Below are 14,939 nucleotides of genomic sequence, written 5' to 3'. Positions count from 1 at the left end.
CAAAAGAATATACAGAACTGGTAGTAAAGGAAGTAACACTTTGATAGTAATATTTATTATTATTTGCTGATATTCATCCTGGAAGTAAAGCAAGCATTTTCCTGCACCACACAAGCTGAAGTCAAACTTCCTAGTCAATGTGACATTTATTTGGCCCAAATTCCATCCCTTTGCTGAGGATTCTGGTTTGAACTAAGATTTTGTTGAGGTAACAGCTCTAAATAGGAAGTCTCAATCGGAGCTGGTGATACTTTGATTTCAGCATGTTAACACCATTGATTTTTTCCAGTAAAAATCCTTTTTGTTTCTCATCCCTTCTTTTGCAGTTGACCATTAACAAAAACAGTCATTCCTTATTTTCCAATAATGTCTCATGTTTCTACCCTTTTTGGCTGTTAATTTCTCAACACTTGTCTCAATAACCACTCTGCTGCTGTTTTCAGATCCTCAGAAATTGTTGGTCTCCATACCTATCCCATTCACCTGTGTCACTGTGATACCCATTCTCTCATTTCTTAGTCTTTTTCCACTTCCAGCAGCTTGACTCTCAGTCACCACCAATTCGATACCAGACTCTGTGTTCCAGTATGTGATCCAGTCCCTGCTCTGATGTGAGGTCAGAGATCGTATCTTGGGTTCATACTTCCATGCAGTTGAAGCAGGTGACATCAAGGAACAAGTAAGGGTGGCTGGATGTTTTTGCCGCAGAAATTTCAATTGTGATGATTCTGCTGGCTATTAGAAGCATTTACAACATTTGTTCTCTTCTGTCCACAAGCAAAAATAAACAATTTGGTCCATCAGGCCTGCTCCACCATTGAGTATAATCATGACGGATATCCACCACATTGCATATTTCCCCCACTAGCTCCTTATCTGGGCAATCTGCAGGCTTGGGCTGAAACATAGCAAGTAACATTTCTGCCACACAAATAGCAGGTAATAACCATACCAAATAAGAGACAATCTAACTGATACCCCTTTACATTCAGCAGTGTTACAATCTCCATTACCATATGCTGGAGCTATTCCTCGGATTCCTCTGACAATCCAGTTTGCTATTTCCTGCTGCTCTTTGAAACCTGTCCCCACACCACCTTTAAAGAACCAGCAAATCTTCTGACTAGGCTACCACTCCTAGTCCTGCTGAGGAGTAGCCTGTCCAGTTAGCACAGGTCCAATCTGCACCAGACTGGGTCCAAAGTCTCAGAAATCTATTGCTCGCCCTCCTGCATCAATTCTTTGGCCACATGCTTAATCAATGAATGCTTACAAACATATGATAGCTTCCTCCCCAAATTCATAAAATCTGCCTGCAGGGCCTCATCCCTCTTCCTACCTGTTGTTGGTATCTATGTGCACCAGAAGGATGTTCTGCTATGACTTCATGACATTCTTGCAACATTCCTACCCTGAAATCATACATATTACCACAGAAATATCTTTCTGATGGCCTTGCAATGGAATCCTCTGCCATTATTGCTGCTCTTGCTTAGCAGCCAGTAGTGAGAATGGGGTTGCTGGCAGAAAGAGCAGGAGCAGGCAACCTGGATGACTGGTAGCAAGAGGAGAGGTAGGCTGCCTGAGGCAGCAGAGGGAGCATGAACAGGCTTCCTGTGGCTGTTGCAGTAGCAGGAGCAGGCTGCAAGATGGCAATGGCAAGTTTGAGCCCAGTGAGGAGTGCAAGCCCAGTGCTTATGGACTGTGGTGTTGAACTATTAAGAGTTCCTTTGTTTCTCTACCTTATTTTAGTAAGTAAAATGGACTGTAATGTTTAACTTTCTAACTTCTGTTTCCCTTATTTTTCTGCTTTATACCAAAAGTTCTATACCTAGACACGTTTGTACACGACTAAGGTGGTGCTTTAGTGGTGACTTGTAAACCTTTCACTGTACTCATGTGAGTACATGTGACAGTAAACCTAATTCAGTTCAATACCTTGTTCTTTTAACCTGCTCGCAGTTACTCCGTCTGTGCCTTTATGCGTTTAACCTACAATATGAACACCTCTCTATATATGCTAACCACTTTAGTTCTTTAGCTCACAGATCCAAAAGCCCTACTCAAGTTCAAAAATCTGAAGCTCAAGCTTGTGCACCCCACTGCAAGCAGCTGTGTTCATCTCGGCCACATAGTGTGTTCATGACTTCCAAATGCTGCAAGATGTATGTCACAGTTGGGCAAGCTGACCTGCCATGCCATGACACTTTAAAAACTTTCTTCCTTGGTACCAAAGTCAATTATTGAAGAATGAAGCTGGACGACAAGGCAAAGAAAAAATTTTCTTCTCTTCCTCGTTAGATTCCCTTACTCATTAAACTTCCATTTTATGCGCTGAGCATCCAAAATAGAACAATGTAAATGAGGCAGCGCTGGTAAGGACCTCTTTTTATACGCTCTCAAAAACAACTGAACTCAGTTTCCTGAAAACTAGTTATAAAGCAGCCAGCTTGTTACGTAGCTGGAACTTCTCTGAGAGCAAGGCAAACCCTCCCTTAAGGCCAGAATGAAATAGAACTTTCTTGATTTTGAGTAGTTTGACTTAATTGCTAATAATATTTGAACAAGATTTTAGGTAAAAATAAGCCCTTAAAACTCGCCCACACTCGAGCTGTCAGGGTCCCTGAGGGTCTTCCAGCTGTTATGGTGAAATGACCAGCCTTGAGCTTGCAGGACTCAAGTAAGAAGAATTTTTATTTGAGCTTATACACAAGGGAGCAGATACGCTTGGCCTGAAATTCTTAGTCATCTCTACAAAATTGTCCAATTCTGATTTAAAACACTCCAGTTCCAGTTCCAGTTCCCTATTACAAAGTTTTGCAATTTCAAAATGCATTCACCATCTGACATCCTGTTTGGGGATGTTCTGTTCTGTATATTAGCGAACACACGTAACCTAACATTACCTCACACGCACCCTATTATTACCACCTGCAATGTAATATTACCTTCCCTTATTGTCTCCCTACAAGTTTGATTTAGTAATGCTGACAAGTCTGCCTGTTCTTCGAATAAATAAACCAATAATAATGTAGTACCTCTGCTCAGCTTAGTTTGTTCTGGAGTACTTATACGCCCATCACACTTTCAGTCCACTGACTTAGCCTTTTTTTCCTAGAATACTGCATTCTAGCTCTACCTACGTGGAGTGATGAATTTAAAAAGTCCTCCCAAAGATTATCAGTAGGTAATTGTTAGATTTTTTTTTTCATAGTTAAAAATATGGACAAGAATTTACATATGAATCTTTATGAACTCCCTGACTAACCATAATAAAGGGAAGACGAGCCATGCCCCTTTCAACTCTGAGTAGGTCCCCTGATTTGAAGACATTCAAACTACACACATTATTTTTCATAAGACGCCACTAATCTTTCTACCAAATGAATTAGGTTACTTTTCTTGATAAGTGTGGAGAATTAAGGGAATGGAGCTGCTTGGAGAAAATCCATCTTTTTGTATGTTTTTCTATTTTCCTCAACTGAACTGGATTTTTAATTTTCATAAATTTTAAATAGTGGTCCTTGTTCTGTTTGAATTTATGGCATGGTACATTGTAGTGCCAGGTCCTTGAATAATCTGAACTTTTCGCTCGTGTTTTGATTAGTAACCATTAGAACTGTTACTGTTTAAAAGCCAAGATTTTTTATATGTATGCTTGGAATTTTAGTCTTTGTCCTTTTAAATAATTTTTATCCAGATTCCGACAACGAAATTATTTTCTCCAAAAGTATCAAAACTTAAGCAAAATGTTAAAGCAGTTACATGTTGTGATTTAATGGGAGCTGTAGCACTCAGTCCTTCTGGAATGGATGAATGCTCCTCTAGTTTTTTTTTGCATCTGGTGAAAAAAATTACTTTCTGTTAGTGTGTTTGGGCCATTTCTTTAAGTGAATGATCATTTGCACTGTACATTACAGCAATTGTTACCTTATTATGTGTCAGTTTTCTCTTTTTGGTCGACACTATAATCCTAGATAGCTATTATCCGACCTAAATATAAACTTTTGTTCATTCTCAGATACTGGCTAGGCCGGCACTTACTGCCTATGCCAAATTGTGCTGGAGAAGATGCTGTTGAACTGCTTTCTTAAATCGGTGCAGTTGTTGGAATGTAGGGACACCCATAGTGCAATTGTGAAAGTTGTTCCAGGATATTGACCCAGCAGCAGTGAAGGATCAATGACTGTAGTTCCAAATCAGTCTGTTGCGTTGCTTCGAGTGGATCCTGCAAGTGGGGTTTTTCCCTTGCATCTGCGGCCTTTCTTCCAAACAGTAGAGGTTGCAGGTTTAGAAGACGCTGTCAGAGGGAAGTCATTTGGCCTGTTGTCTGTGGCAACTCTTGCAAGAGTAACTCAGTTGGTTCCACTCACCCATATCTTCCACAAAGCCCTTGAAAACTTTTCTCCTTGGATAATTATTGAAATTCTCTTTTGGAAGCCACCAATGAATGTGCATCAACCACTCTCTCAGGTAGTGCATTTCCAGATCTTAAATCTGTTCTGAGTTTTTTTAAAAAAGGAATATTATTCCTCATGTTAGTTAGCCTTGTTCTCTTGGGTGTTGACTGTCTGCCAGTAGGAATTGTTTTTCCTATCTACTCTGGCTAGTTGTTTTTCCCCTTTCTAACCTTGTCCATCGTAATCACTGTCAGGACTCAATTACTCCTAAAACGTTTATCCACATCATTTCTCTTTATCTCGCCATGATTGTACCAAACCAGTCCAATGTTCCATATTTCGTTAACCTAAGGCCATCCAAAACTCTGCAGTTTGCATATTAACCTGCACTTTTTCAATTACCTAATGTTCCTATGCTAACTTGCCTGCATTGGCTCCTGTTTAAGAAATTTCTCCATCTTAGAATTCTGACCTTTCTTGTCAAAACTCCGTGACCTTTCTTTTCCCTTTCCATGTAATCTTCTGCCCTGCAATGCCTAGAAAATCTCTTGCTTCCCAAGCTGTGGCTTCTTAAGCAGCCCTGATTTTATTTGACCCACTATTGTGACTGTGCCTTCTGCCGTACAGGCCCTGCATTCCAACATTCCTTCCCTCAATGTCTGTCTCTTTTTTCTTATTTTAATACAATTTAATGTCACTGTTCTAGTAATTGAAAAGCCTAGGGTAATGCTTTGGCGACATAGATTCAAATCCCTTGGCAGCTGGTGGAATTTAAATTCAATTAATAAATCTGGATTTTAAATTAGTTGCTATGATTGTCACAATCACAACTGTCACCAATTGTAAAAATTCATCTGGTTCACTAATGTCCTTTAGTGGAAGAAACCTGTTGTCCTTGCCTGATCAGACCTACATGTGACATCGGAACCACACTGCCCTGACATCCTAGTAAGCCATTAATTTACAGGCAATTAGAAATAGGAAACGAATGCTGATCTTATGCTCCCTTTAAAAAAAATTGACACGAATCCCTTTGACACAGATTTTGGTCGTCTGCCTTGTATCTCTTTCTTGGTGTCATTATTAGCTTAATAATGTTCCTATGAACTGTCTTGACACAATAGATATTGCTGCTTGAGGTGTCATTACGCTAGGTACTTCCATTCTTACAGTGTCACAATGTCTCATAAAATAACTGTTACTTAATTACAAAAATATCCTGTGATGTTACTTTTGGTGTGTCATGCACTTCAGAAGAACTTGAAGGGAAGTGTAAAATATTCTGGGCAGGTTTTGGGAAATATGATTGCTATGAGAGGACTCCTGATTTTGAGGCATTGGAGAGAATATTTAAGAGATCTAGGGATAATTGAAATAGTTAATAGATTAAACATGTTTCTGACTGCTATTTTAAAATATGAAGATGAGTAAATAAAAGTCAATCAGTAGCCACCTCTGAATAATTGGTCAGCTCACCTTAGGAAAGTTGCATTGCTCTTGAAAGGGCTGCTACAGAGATTTAGCAGAAAGATATCGGAGACAGATGGATTAGATCATGAATAGAAATCACACCAACTTGTCTTATATTCTTTGGAATATTGAAAACTGGAGGATGCTTTGAAACCTTTTTTTGCTGTTTTAAAGGTAGAATTCATAGAGGTACTTGATTTCCACAGGTGGAAGATGTCTAGAATAAGGTGACATAAGATCAGAACCATGTCATTCAGTCAAGTTAGGCAAACTTTCTTCACACCAAATGCATTACAAGTATGGAGAATGCTGCCATAAATAAGCCTGTAGTGTCTCACTGGATAAATACTTTTAAATCTTAAAGAAAAATGGTATTGACAGATTTGTAATTTCCCTGTGATATTGAGAGATATAGACCCAAAGCAAGTAGATGAAATCAGAAACCTATTAGCTGTGATCTTATTATTGTTTGGTAAAATAGGCTGTAGTGGCACCATCATCAGCCATTTAATTTGTTTTTTGTTCTGGTCTTCAAATGTATGAACATTAGTTTTAAATAAGTAGAAAATGTAAGGACAAAACTTTGTGTCTAAATGTGTTTCTCATCATGACTGAACTATTTATGATTTGCTAACTTTTTATCTAATTTATCAGCAACACAAGTTTGTAATATCTTTACTAAATTCATAAGTTGCCAAAATGAATACTTGGAAACTTGAATTTATTTAGAAGTTTTTTTTCTTAAAGTAAAGAAATTCATATCCTCTTGATATACAGATTAAATTCTGAAAAAGTTTGCAAATTGAGCATACCCAAAATGCGTTGATATGATTATTATATTTTAATAGTTATAGAATAAAAATATGTATTCCAAGTGCAGACTTGTAGGATAAGAGGAGACCTAAGAGAGAGTAAAATGCATAAAGATGATTATTTGAATGCATTTCACCATACAGCTGGGAAATAGACCTTTTTCTTAAATGGTTTTGAATTATTTATTTCAGGGTACTGAGAAATAAAATGACAGTGGGGACACATTTTTGGAAAGCATGAAACAATTTTGTGGATACAGTGACGAGATTGTGCAATACAGGGGCTACATTGCAAAGTTTCAAGGTAATTAATCTTATGTATTCTAATGAGCATGATAATAGTGCATGTTTCATTCAAAGTCATTGCAAGTACCTATAATGTCTATTCCTCCTGCAGGTGATGCTGTGAAGAGAACTGTCAGTGCCAAAGTTGTCACACTGTTATATGTAATACTTCTAAGTGAGAGAATATCATTTGACAGACATGCAATCAGGAATCAATTTCCCCAAATTCTCCACTTATTTTCTTGAATAATGTTAAGGGAGGGGAGACGAGTCAAATGTCTGGGTACAAGAGGATTAAATAAGGTGGGCAGAAGAAATATAATATGACAAAGAAGGGTTCTGGGGTTTGGGGGGGGGGGGGCGGTGGGGGGGATCTAATCTATAAATCTGTCACACAAATTTAAAACATCTCTTCTAGTTAACCACCTTGGCTAAGTCTAGCTTGAGGCCCTTTTGACTTGAGCTCAGGCTTTCCTTGTTTATGAGTAACATCTCTACTGAGTTAATGAAATTACCCAATGAAGCTTTGCACCACTTCAGTAAGACTAGTCCTTTATAAAATATGGAATTATAGAATCTCAGTACTTATAGTTTTACTAATAAACTGAAATTGAATTATATTGGTTATTAGTGTTCCCCGGTATACGTGTCTGTTAATTGTCTGCTTGTCTGCTAGTTAGAAAAGGTTACTGTAGTGACATAATTAATGTGCTTGTATATGTCTAAGTCCTGAGGCAAAACTTCAAGGGTGACAGAGGAAGTTAAAAAGAAGGATGTTAAATGTTTTAAACTGTCAGATTAAGCTCAGCACAAGCAAGCAAAGTAGTAACAGGGTAACTATCTGATGTTCTATGACTTGAGAAACGGTGCAGGAAAGATTCTGTAAGTATTAGAAGAAATTTCAGGGCAGGACCTGTTCAGCTTCCTTTACATTTATAAAAAGGAAGAACGAGGCCAAAGTTAACATAAGCCCCTTTTGAGTATGAGGCTTGGGAAATAATAATGGTGAAGCCAGGAAATAGCAGTGAGGTTGAATAAATGCTTTGCATCAGTCTTCACTTTAGAAGACACTAATAGCATTCTAAAATTACTAGATCATCAAGGGGTAAAGGAGGAGAAGAAATTACTACAATAACTATTACTGTGCTAGAGAGAAACTGCTCTGGAAACAAATGACTGATAATTCTCCTCAACCTGAAGACATGCATACCAGGCTGTTAAAAGAGAAGCTACAGAGATAGTGGATGAATCGAAAGTAATCTTCCAAGAAATTTAAACTCTGGAAAAGTCTGAGGATTGCAAAATTGCCAATGTAAAATCTATTTTAAAATGGACACAGATTTAAAAAGAACAGGTTGCTGTGTATCTGTTAGCTTAATGTCTATTCTTGGAGAAATATGAGAGTTTATTATAATGGATGTAAAACAGAACATTTATAAATACATAATATGACCAAGCAGAGTCAGCATGTTTCTACCAAGGGGAAATAGTGTCTCAAAAATATACTGGAGTTCTTTTTAGGAACTAACAAACAGGATAGATAAAGGAGAAGCAGTGAATATAATATTTTTTGATTTTCAGAAGGTACCTGATAAGATACCACATGTTAGACTACTTTATAAGATAAGAATCTGTCGTGTTGGAAGTGGTACATTACCATGGATGGAGGATTCATTAACTATTAGAAGGTAGACAGCTGGGAAAAGGGCTACTTTTTCAGAATGGCAACTAGTGGAGAGCTATAGAGATCAGTCCTGTGGCCACAGTTATCTATAGTGTATATTAATGCCTTGGATGTGGAAACTGAATGTCCCCTAGCCAAGTTTGCATATGAGTCAAAAATAGATTGGAGTCCAGTGTCAACGGTAACACAATGAGTCTTGGCAGAGATATAGACTGGTTAATTGAGTGAACAAAAACTTAGCAGACAGAATATAATGTGGGAAAATATGACATTGTGCAATTGAGAAGGAAGAAAAGTAGACCTGAATTGTATTTAAATGGAGAAAGTCTACAGAAAGCTACAGCACAGAGGAATTTGTGAATCTTGTACATAAGCCTCAAAAAGCTAAAGTACAAGTTCAACAGATAATAGGAAAGGCACATGGATGCTGACCTTTTTTTTTTAAAAGCAAATGGAGTATAAAAGTAGGAAAGTCGTGCTAAAACTGTACAAGACACTAGTTGGATCATAGCTGGAGCACCATGAACAATTTTCGGCCCCTTATCCAAGTACCGATTATAATGTCATTGAGGACAATCCAGCAAAGTTTCATTAGGCTAATCCCGGGAACAAATGTACTGTCTTATGAGGAGTGACTGAGTAGGTTGGACCTGTACTCATTGAAGTTTAGAAGAATGAAGGGAGACATTGTTTAGCCATATAAGATTCTTAAGAGATTGAGATGGCAATTACAGAAACATTTCCCACCCATCCCCCACTGGGTGAGAACCTAGGACAGAGGGCATAATCTCAAAACAAGGGTTTGTCTGTTTAAGACATGCGTGAAGAGCAATTTTTTCTTCTCATGGTAGTGAATTTGTGGAATTCTTTATTGCAGAGGGTTTGGAAGCTGGACATTGAGTGTATTCAAGGCTAAGATAGACAGATTTTTAATCAGTAAGAAAATCAAGCGTTATAGGGTAAAGACAATAAAGTGGAGTTGAAGTTTATCAGATCAGCCGCAACTTCACTGAATGTCAGAGCAGAATCATGGGCTAAATGGCCTACTTCTGTCTTACATCTTATGGTGCAATAATGCTGAAACCAGTGTCCTCATGAGAAAGTTGTGATCAGAGATAATGGGAACTGCAGATGCTGGAGAAACCGAGATAACAAAGTGTGGAGCTGGATGAACACAGCAGGCCAAGCAACATCTTAGGAGTAATGAACAACTGCACGTCCCAGTCACAAACTATTTTAACTCCCCCTCCCATTTCTTAGACGACATGTCCATCCTGGGCCCCCTGTGGTGCCATAATGATGCCACTCAAAGGTTGCAGGAACAGCAACTCATATTGCGCTTGGCAACTCTGCAGCCCAATGGTATCAATGCGGATTTCACAAGCTTCAAAATCTCCCCTCCCAAAACATCCCAAAAACCAGCACAGCTCGTCCCCGCCTCCCTAACCTGTTCTTCCTCTCAACTATCCCCTCCTCCCACCTCAAGCTGCACCTCCATTTCCTACCTACTAACCTCATCCTGCCCCCTTGACCTGTCCGTCCTCCCTGGACTGACCTATCCCCTCCCTACCTCCCCACCTATACTGTACTCTCCACCTGTCTCCTCCTCTATCCATCTTCCGTCCACCTCCCCCTCCCTCCCTCTTTATTTCAGAATCCTCATGAGAAATTGCTTGTTTGTAGGGGAAGAGATTAGTGATTTTTTTGGTCAGTAGTGGGTACCTTAATGAATAGACATGACAAACAAAGTGCTTAGAGGACTGGACATGGACTGCAGCAAGGTTTTTGGGAAACGTAAAGAAGAATGTAAAAAGGAAAGGTACTGGCACTATTGACCAAAGGAGTCGATAGCAGCGGAAAAGAATATTGTAGTCGGGTATCAGAGACCATGTGTCCATTTGACTAGATTTAAGGAACAATGGAGGAGCTGTTACACTGTATAGTTTGAACTATAAATTCTAAAATAAAAGGGAAGGATTAGGTGAGCAAATTTGTTTATTAATTACAAGTTGTAAAAATTGGAGCAGAGCGACAATGGAGGATTTCATTTATCCTTATACGAACAAGTAAAAGTGCAAAGGTAAAAAAGAAGCAGAATTCCTAAAAATAAAATGTAACATTCTGAAAATAATCGGCAAACCTGGCATCTTATGGATAGAAAAGTAGAGTTCAAGCTTCAGGTCTATGATCTTCCATCAGAATTAGAGAAATTCCTAAAATTTCTATACAAAAGCTTTCTTTGATTTCTATCCAAATGAGGAAGGGGGTATTGTATCTCATTCTGGGAAAGGGAAGAGATATAATTTTGTGAGCAGTTGATTGGGCAACAGTGATCATAATGTCATCAGGTTTAAAATAACTATGAACAATGACAAAGCACAATCACAGAAGTATTTAACAGAAGGAGCGATGACTTCTATGATTTGAAAAGGAATTGGAATCAGAGTAATTGTAAAGCCTTCAAAAACGAGATGGCTATTTACAGAGCACATACATTCTGTATGTGAGAAACAAATGATTAGATTCCTCATGAGGCCTCAAGAAATAGAGCACAAGAATATGAGAAATAAGAGCAGGTGTAAGCCATTCAGCCCTTACAGCCTGCCCCACCATGCAACAAGATTGTGGTTGATCTGCTCCAGGCTCCAACACCTCTTTCATGTCAGTTCAGCATGAATCAAATCCCTGATATTTCAAAGATCAATCCCTTTACTCTTTAAATACTTTCAGTGATCTAACCTCCATAATTAGCTGAGGGAGAGAAGCTCAAGTATTCACTGTCCTCTGGTAAAAGATTCCTTCACATCTCAGTTTGAAATTAGTAATCTCTTATTCTGTAATTAAGTCCCGAGTTTGAAATTCCCTCAACATGTACCCTGTCAGGGATTCTCAGAATTTGTGCGAATAAAGGCCTATCCTGTTTAGCTGTTCCTAATATGTCAACCCCTTCAGCCTAGGAAGTAATCTAATGACTTCTTTTTAAATTGCCTCCAAGGCCAATATATCAATTTTTAAATACAGGAGGCAAAACTGAGAAAAATGAGACATTAAGGATTGAGGGCAGTTGTAGCATTTATAAAATGTGAGTAACAAGATGAACTCGGAAGGTAGAGACGAAATCTTTCTTAAAAAATGAAATAAGATGAGAAAAATAAAAATATGAGAATACATTAGAAGCAAAGTAAATGGGAACTTAAAGTCGTTTATGAACATATTGCTCTTAAATAATGTGACCCAATTACAATTTTTGAAATTCTAAACAAAGTATATTTAAATAAAGAAAAGACAATGGATACAACAGGAACAATATTGCACCAAATGGAGTAACGAGCTCAGATGGAGTCAGTACAGTTTAGAGAACTTTCACAAGAATGCTACATGGCTCAGCTTGTGAGTAGGATAAGACAATTTGTGTTTTTGAACACAGGTAATACGACTTGCCTGAAGAGCAACAGCCTATTGCTCTCTCCCTCTTTATTTGTAACTCTTCTCAACGAAAGTCTGAGCTGAACACCCAATAGAAATTTTCTTGCTAATCACTCATGGAGCATTCTTAGGAAAGGATTTACTGGAACCTATTCCATCATCTCCAGGAAAGGGAATTCAGCCAGCTGTAACTATTTCATCAAGACACCTGGTGTCAGCAGCTTGTGTATGCCCAATAATATCAGAATCCAAACACCATTTGGAACAATACATAAATTATCTTTGTCTTTAAACTTTTAAATTTAACTGCTACACAACCAAAGAACTTTTAAGATTAATACACTGTAGAATTTTCAGGTTTTTTTTAAAATTTCCCTTAAGACCTGTGAATTTTTTAATGGGTAGTTATACGCGTACATGATCCAAGCTAGCAATATTTTTTGCATTATTATTTGATTAAGTTTGGTTTTGGTATCAAATCAGTCATTTGTTTTTGTGACTAAAGAAACCTGAAAGACTTGTTTTCAGTACTAAACCTGACATCTGACTTAAGTAATTGTCCATATTACCAACCTAGTTAATTTTAAAGTTTGTTATGATGTTTGGAGGAGTCAGACTAGAAAAGGAAACCGTGCAGCCCTCTAACCTCTGTAATAACAACATAAATATGAATGGTTGCTCAAAGGACTCCTAGGAATAAAAAAAGCTGACTCTTTTTTTCATTTACGGGACGTTGTTTGCAACGTCAACATTTATTGCCCATCCCTAACTGTCATTAAGAAGGTGGTGATGAGCCACCTTCTTGAACTGCTGCAATTCAAAGGTAAAGGTGTATCCACAGTACTGTCACAGGAGGGAGTTTCAGGATTTTCACGCAGCATCAGTGGATAAAGTGTCAATATGTTTCCAAGTGAGGATGATGCGTAACTTTTAAGGCAACTCGTCAATGGTGGGTTTTTTTCCCCACATGCCTGCTGCCTTTTATTCATCTGTGTGGTAGAGCTCATTGGCTTGGAAAATTCTGCTGATCAGTGACCCTTGGTGAACGGCTGCATTGGTGGAGGGGTGATAAAGAAATTTCTCCAGGATAGTTTCAATCTTGAAATTCAACTTTATTTTGTAATTGAATGTAAAATTTATAATGTAAAACATTTAAAAATTATTTGGTTTATAAAGCCTTGAGGGGTAAGTTATGGAATATTCTTATATCCTGTTTGTAAAATGATTCATGCAGAAGTTCAGTGTCAATTCATGCAGAAATTCAGCATGACTACATTACAAAACTTGTGTTATTTCTTGGTAACAAATTAATTCTGTGTAACACAGTCACATTGTGTCAAAAACAATTCTAATCAGTTGCAGTAATATTTATGCAACAAACCAATGGCATTGCAAAAACAAACCCCAGGAATGTTTTGCTATGATCTATCCATTATGCAAGTTGAACTGGCCCATTATAACATTATCACTTTTGAATTAATGAGTTACACATTCAAATAAGGTTTATTGTTAAATTGGTCCCACTTCAAATGGGAATGCAGCAAAAATCGTAATAACAGGAGGTCATGAAGCATGTGTGAAGAGAGGAGAGTAGAGCTAATGTTGCTGTTCAATAATGTTTACATATGAACAGCTTATATGGAGAGGTGAAGGCAGAGAACAAGTGTATAAAGGAAACCAATAAATAATCTGCGATGAGGTGCAGAGCAAGAGATGAATAAATGTCATGTATAATGGTAAAACAATAGTAGAAGTAGTTAGAAAAGTAAAATGTGTATTATGGTCACAGAAGCTGGAAATGGCACACATTGCTCACGTGGAAAATGAAGACTAATGTGGGATTCTAAAGGAAGAAAGAGTTTCTGTAGATTTGTGGGAACAGGAACTGCAAAAGATAAAGGAGAATCCTAAGCTGAAGTATTCCACTGTTGGGCCTATTTCTACTGGACTCTCTCTACTATTTTCTACTCCTTTTATTTTCTCCCCTCTGGCTCCAAATTCAATGCCTGGTCTGTCATATCAACCACTGCGGCAACCTATCATCTCAAATTCTGATTCCAGCTGCAGCCTCACGCTGTCCGCAGCCCTCCAAATAATGACAAGTCTGTTAATAAAAAGACAAATTTTGTCTAATAAAGTCAATAAGCATAGAGCTCTGTCAATGTATCTTGTACATCCACACATTATCATTGTTAACAACCCACCATAAATGCGGTATGAAAGGAAAGAAAAGGCTTGTGTTTTTTTTTCAATCCCACGAAGTCTCCCAAATATTTCAAAGCACTTCACATTCAATGATTTACTTCAAAATTTGCATATTTCTCATGTAGGCAAGTAATAATTACACAACTGCTATTTTAAATGTGAATCGAAAACAGCTTATCTGGAGCATTATCTGCATGTATATAAGGAGAAAAGCGCATTAAATGACAAACATGTAATGCCATCTAGTGCATAATAAATGTTGAATATCTTTCAGGACAGTGCCATCTGGTGGAATGTGTTTTGAGAAATGTGTTCACAACTGTTTATTGTGTATGCTGATTTGACAATTAATTCCAGCCATTTTAGAACATGATTATCACCATGCCCAAGCACATAAGAAATATGATAGTTTAACAATAACATTATATCAAGCATGGTTATATATTTTTGCAAGGAATTGTCATTGCCAGGAGAGCCCCATAGATTAACTTTTGATGTGTATTCTGTTTGCCTCGTTCAAATGTGTTCAGAAGCACCCAAAAGCAAAGTGATCGGATGAACCTTAGTTGATGTGTCTATAAGCTCGTGGCAAGGTAACCTATAGGACTTGTCTCCTCCAGGAATTCTGAGATTTGCTGAGCAATGGCTTTGATAATT

At 37.8% G+C, this 14,939-nt stretch overlaps 1 protein-coding gene across 6 annotated transcripts in view; it reads left to right on the top strand.

Annotated features, from left to right (window-relative positions):
• LOC125457338 (zinc finger and BTB domain-containing protein 20-like) overlaps positions 1-14,939 on the top strand; it is a 272,701-nt gene that overhangs the window by 231,524 nt on the left and 26,238 nt on the right. For all 6 annotated transcript variants that reach the window (XM_059650326.1, XM_048541466.2, XM_059650327.1 and 3 more), the window contains one exon: positions 6,875-6,986. Coding sequence is in view for 1 of the 6 variants with exons in the window: in XM_059650327.1 (XP_059506310.1) it covers positions 6,920-6,986 (67 nt within the window). In the remaining 5 variants the exon portion in view is untranslated. The remainder of the gene's footprint in view (positions 1-6,874; positions 6,987-14,939) is intronic.

Source organism: Stegostoma tigrinum, chromosome 12 (assembly GCF_030684315.1).
Source record: "Stegostoma tigrinum isolate sSteTig4 chromosome 12, sSteTig4.hap1, whole genome shotgun sequence".
NCBI classification, from domain to species: domain Eukaryota; kingdom Metazoa; phylum Chordata; class Chondrichthyes; order Orectolobiformes; family Stegostomatidae; genus Stegostoma; species Stegostoma tigrinum.
Note: the sequence above shows the minus strand (reverse complement) of the source record. Positions and strands in the feature narration are given on the sequence as shown.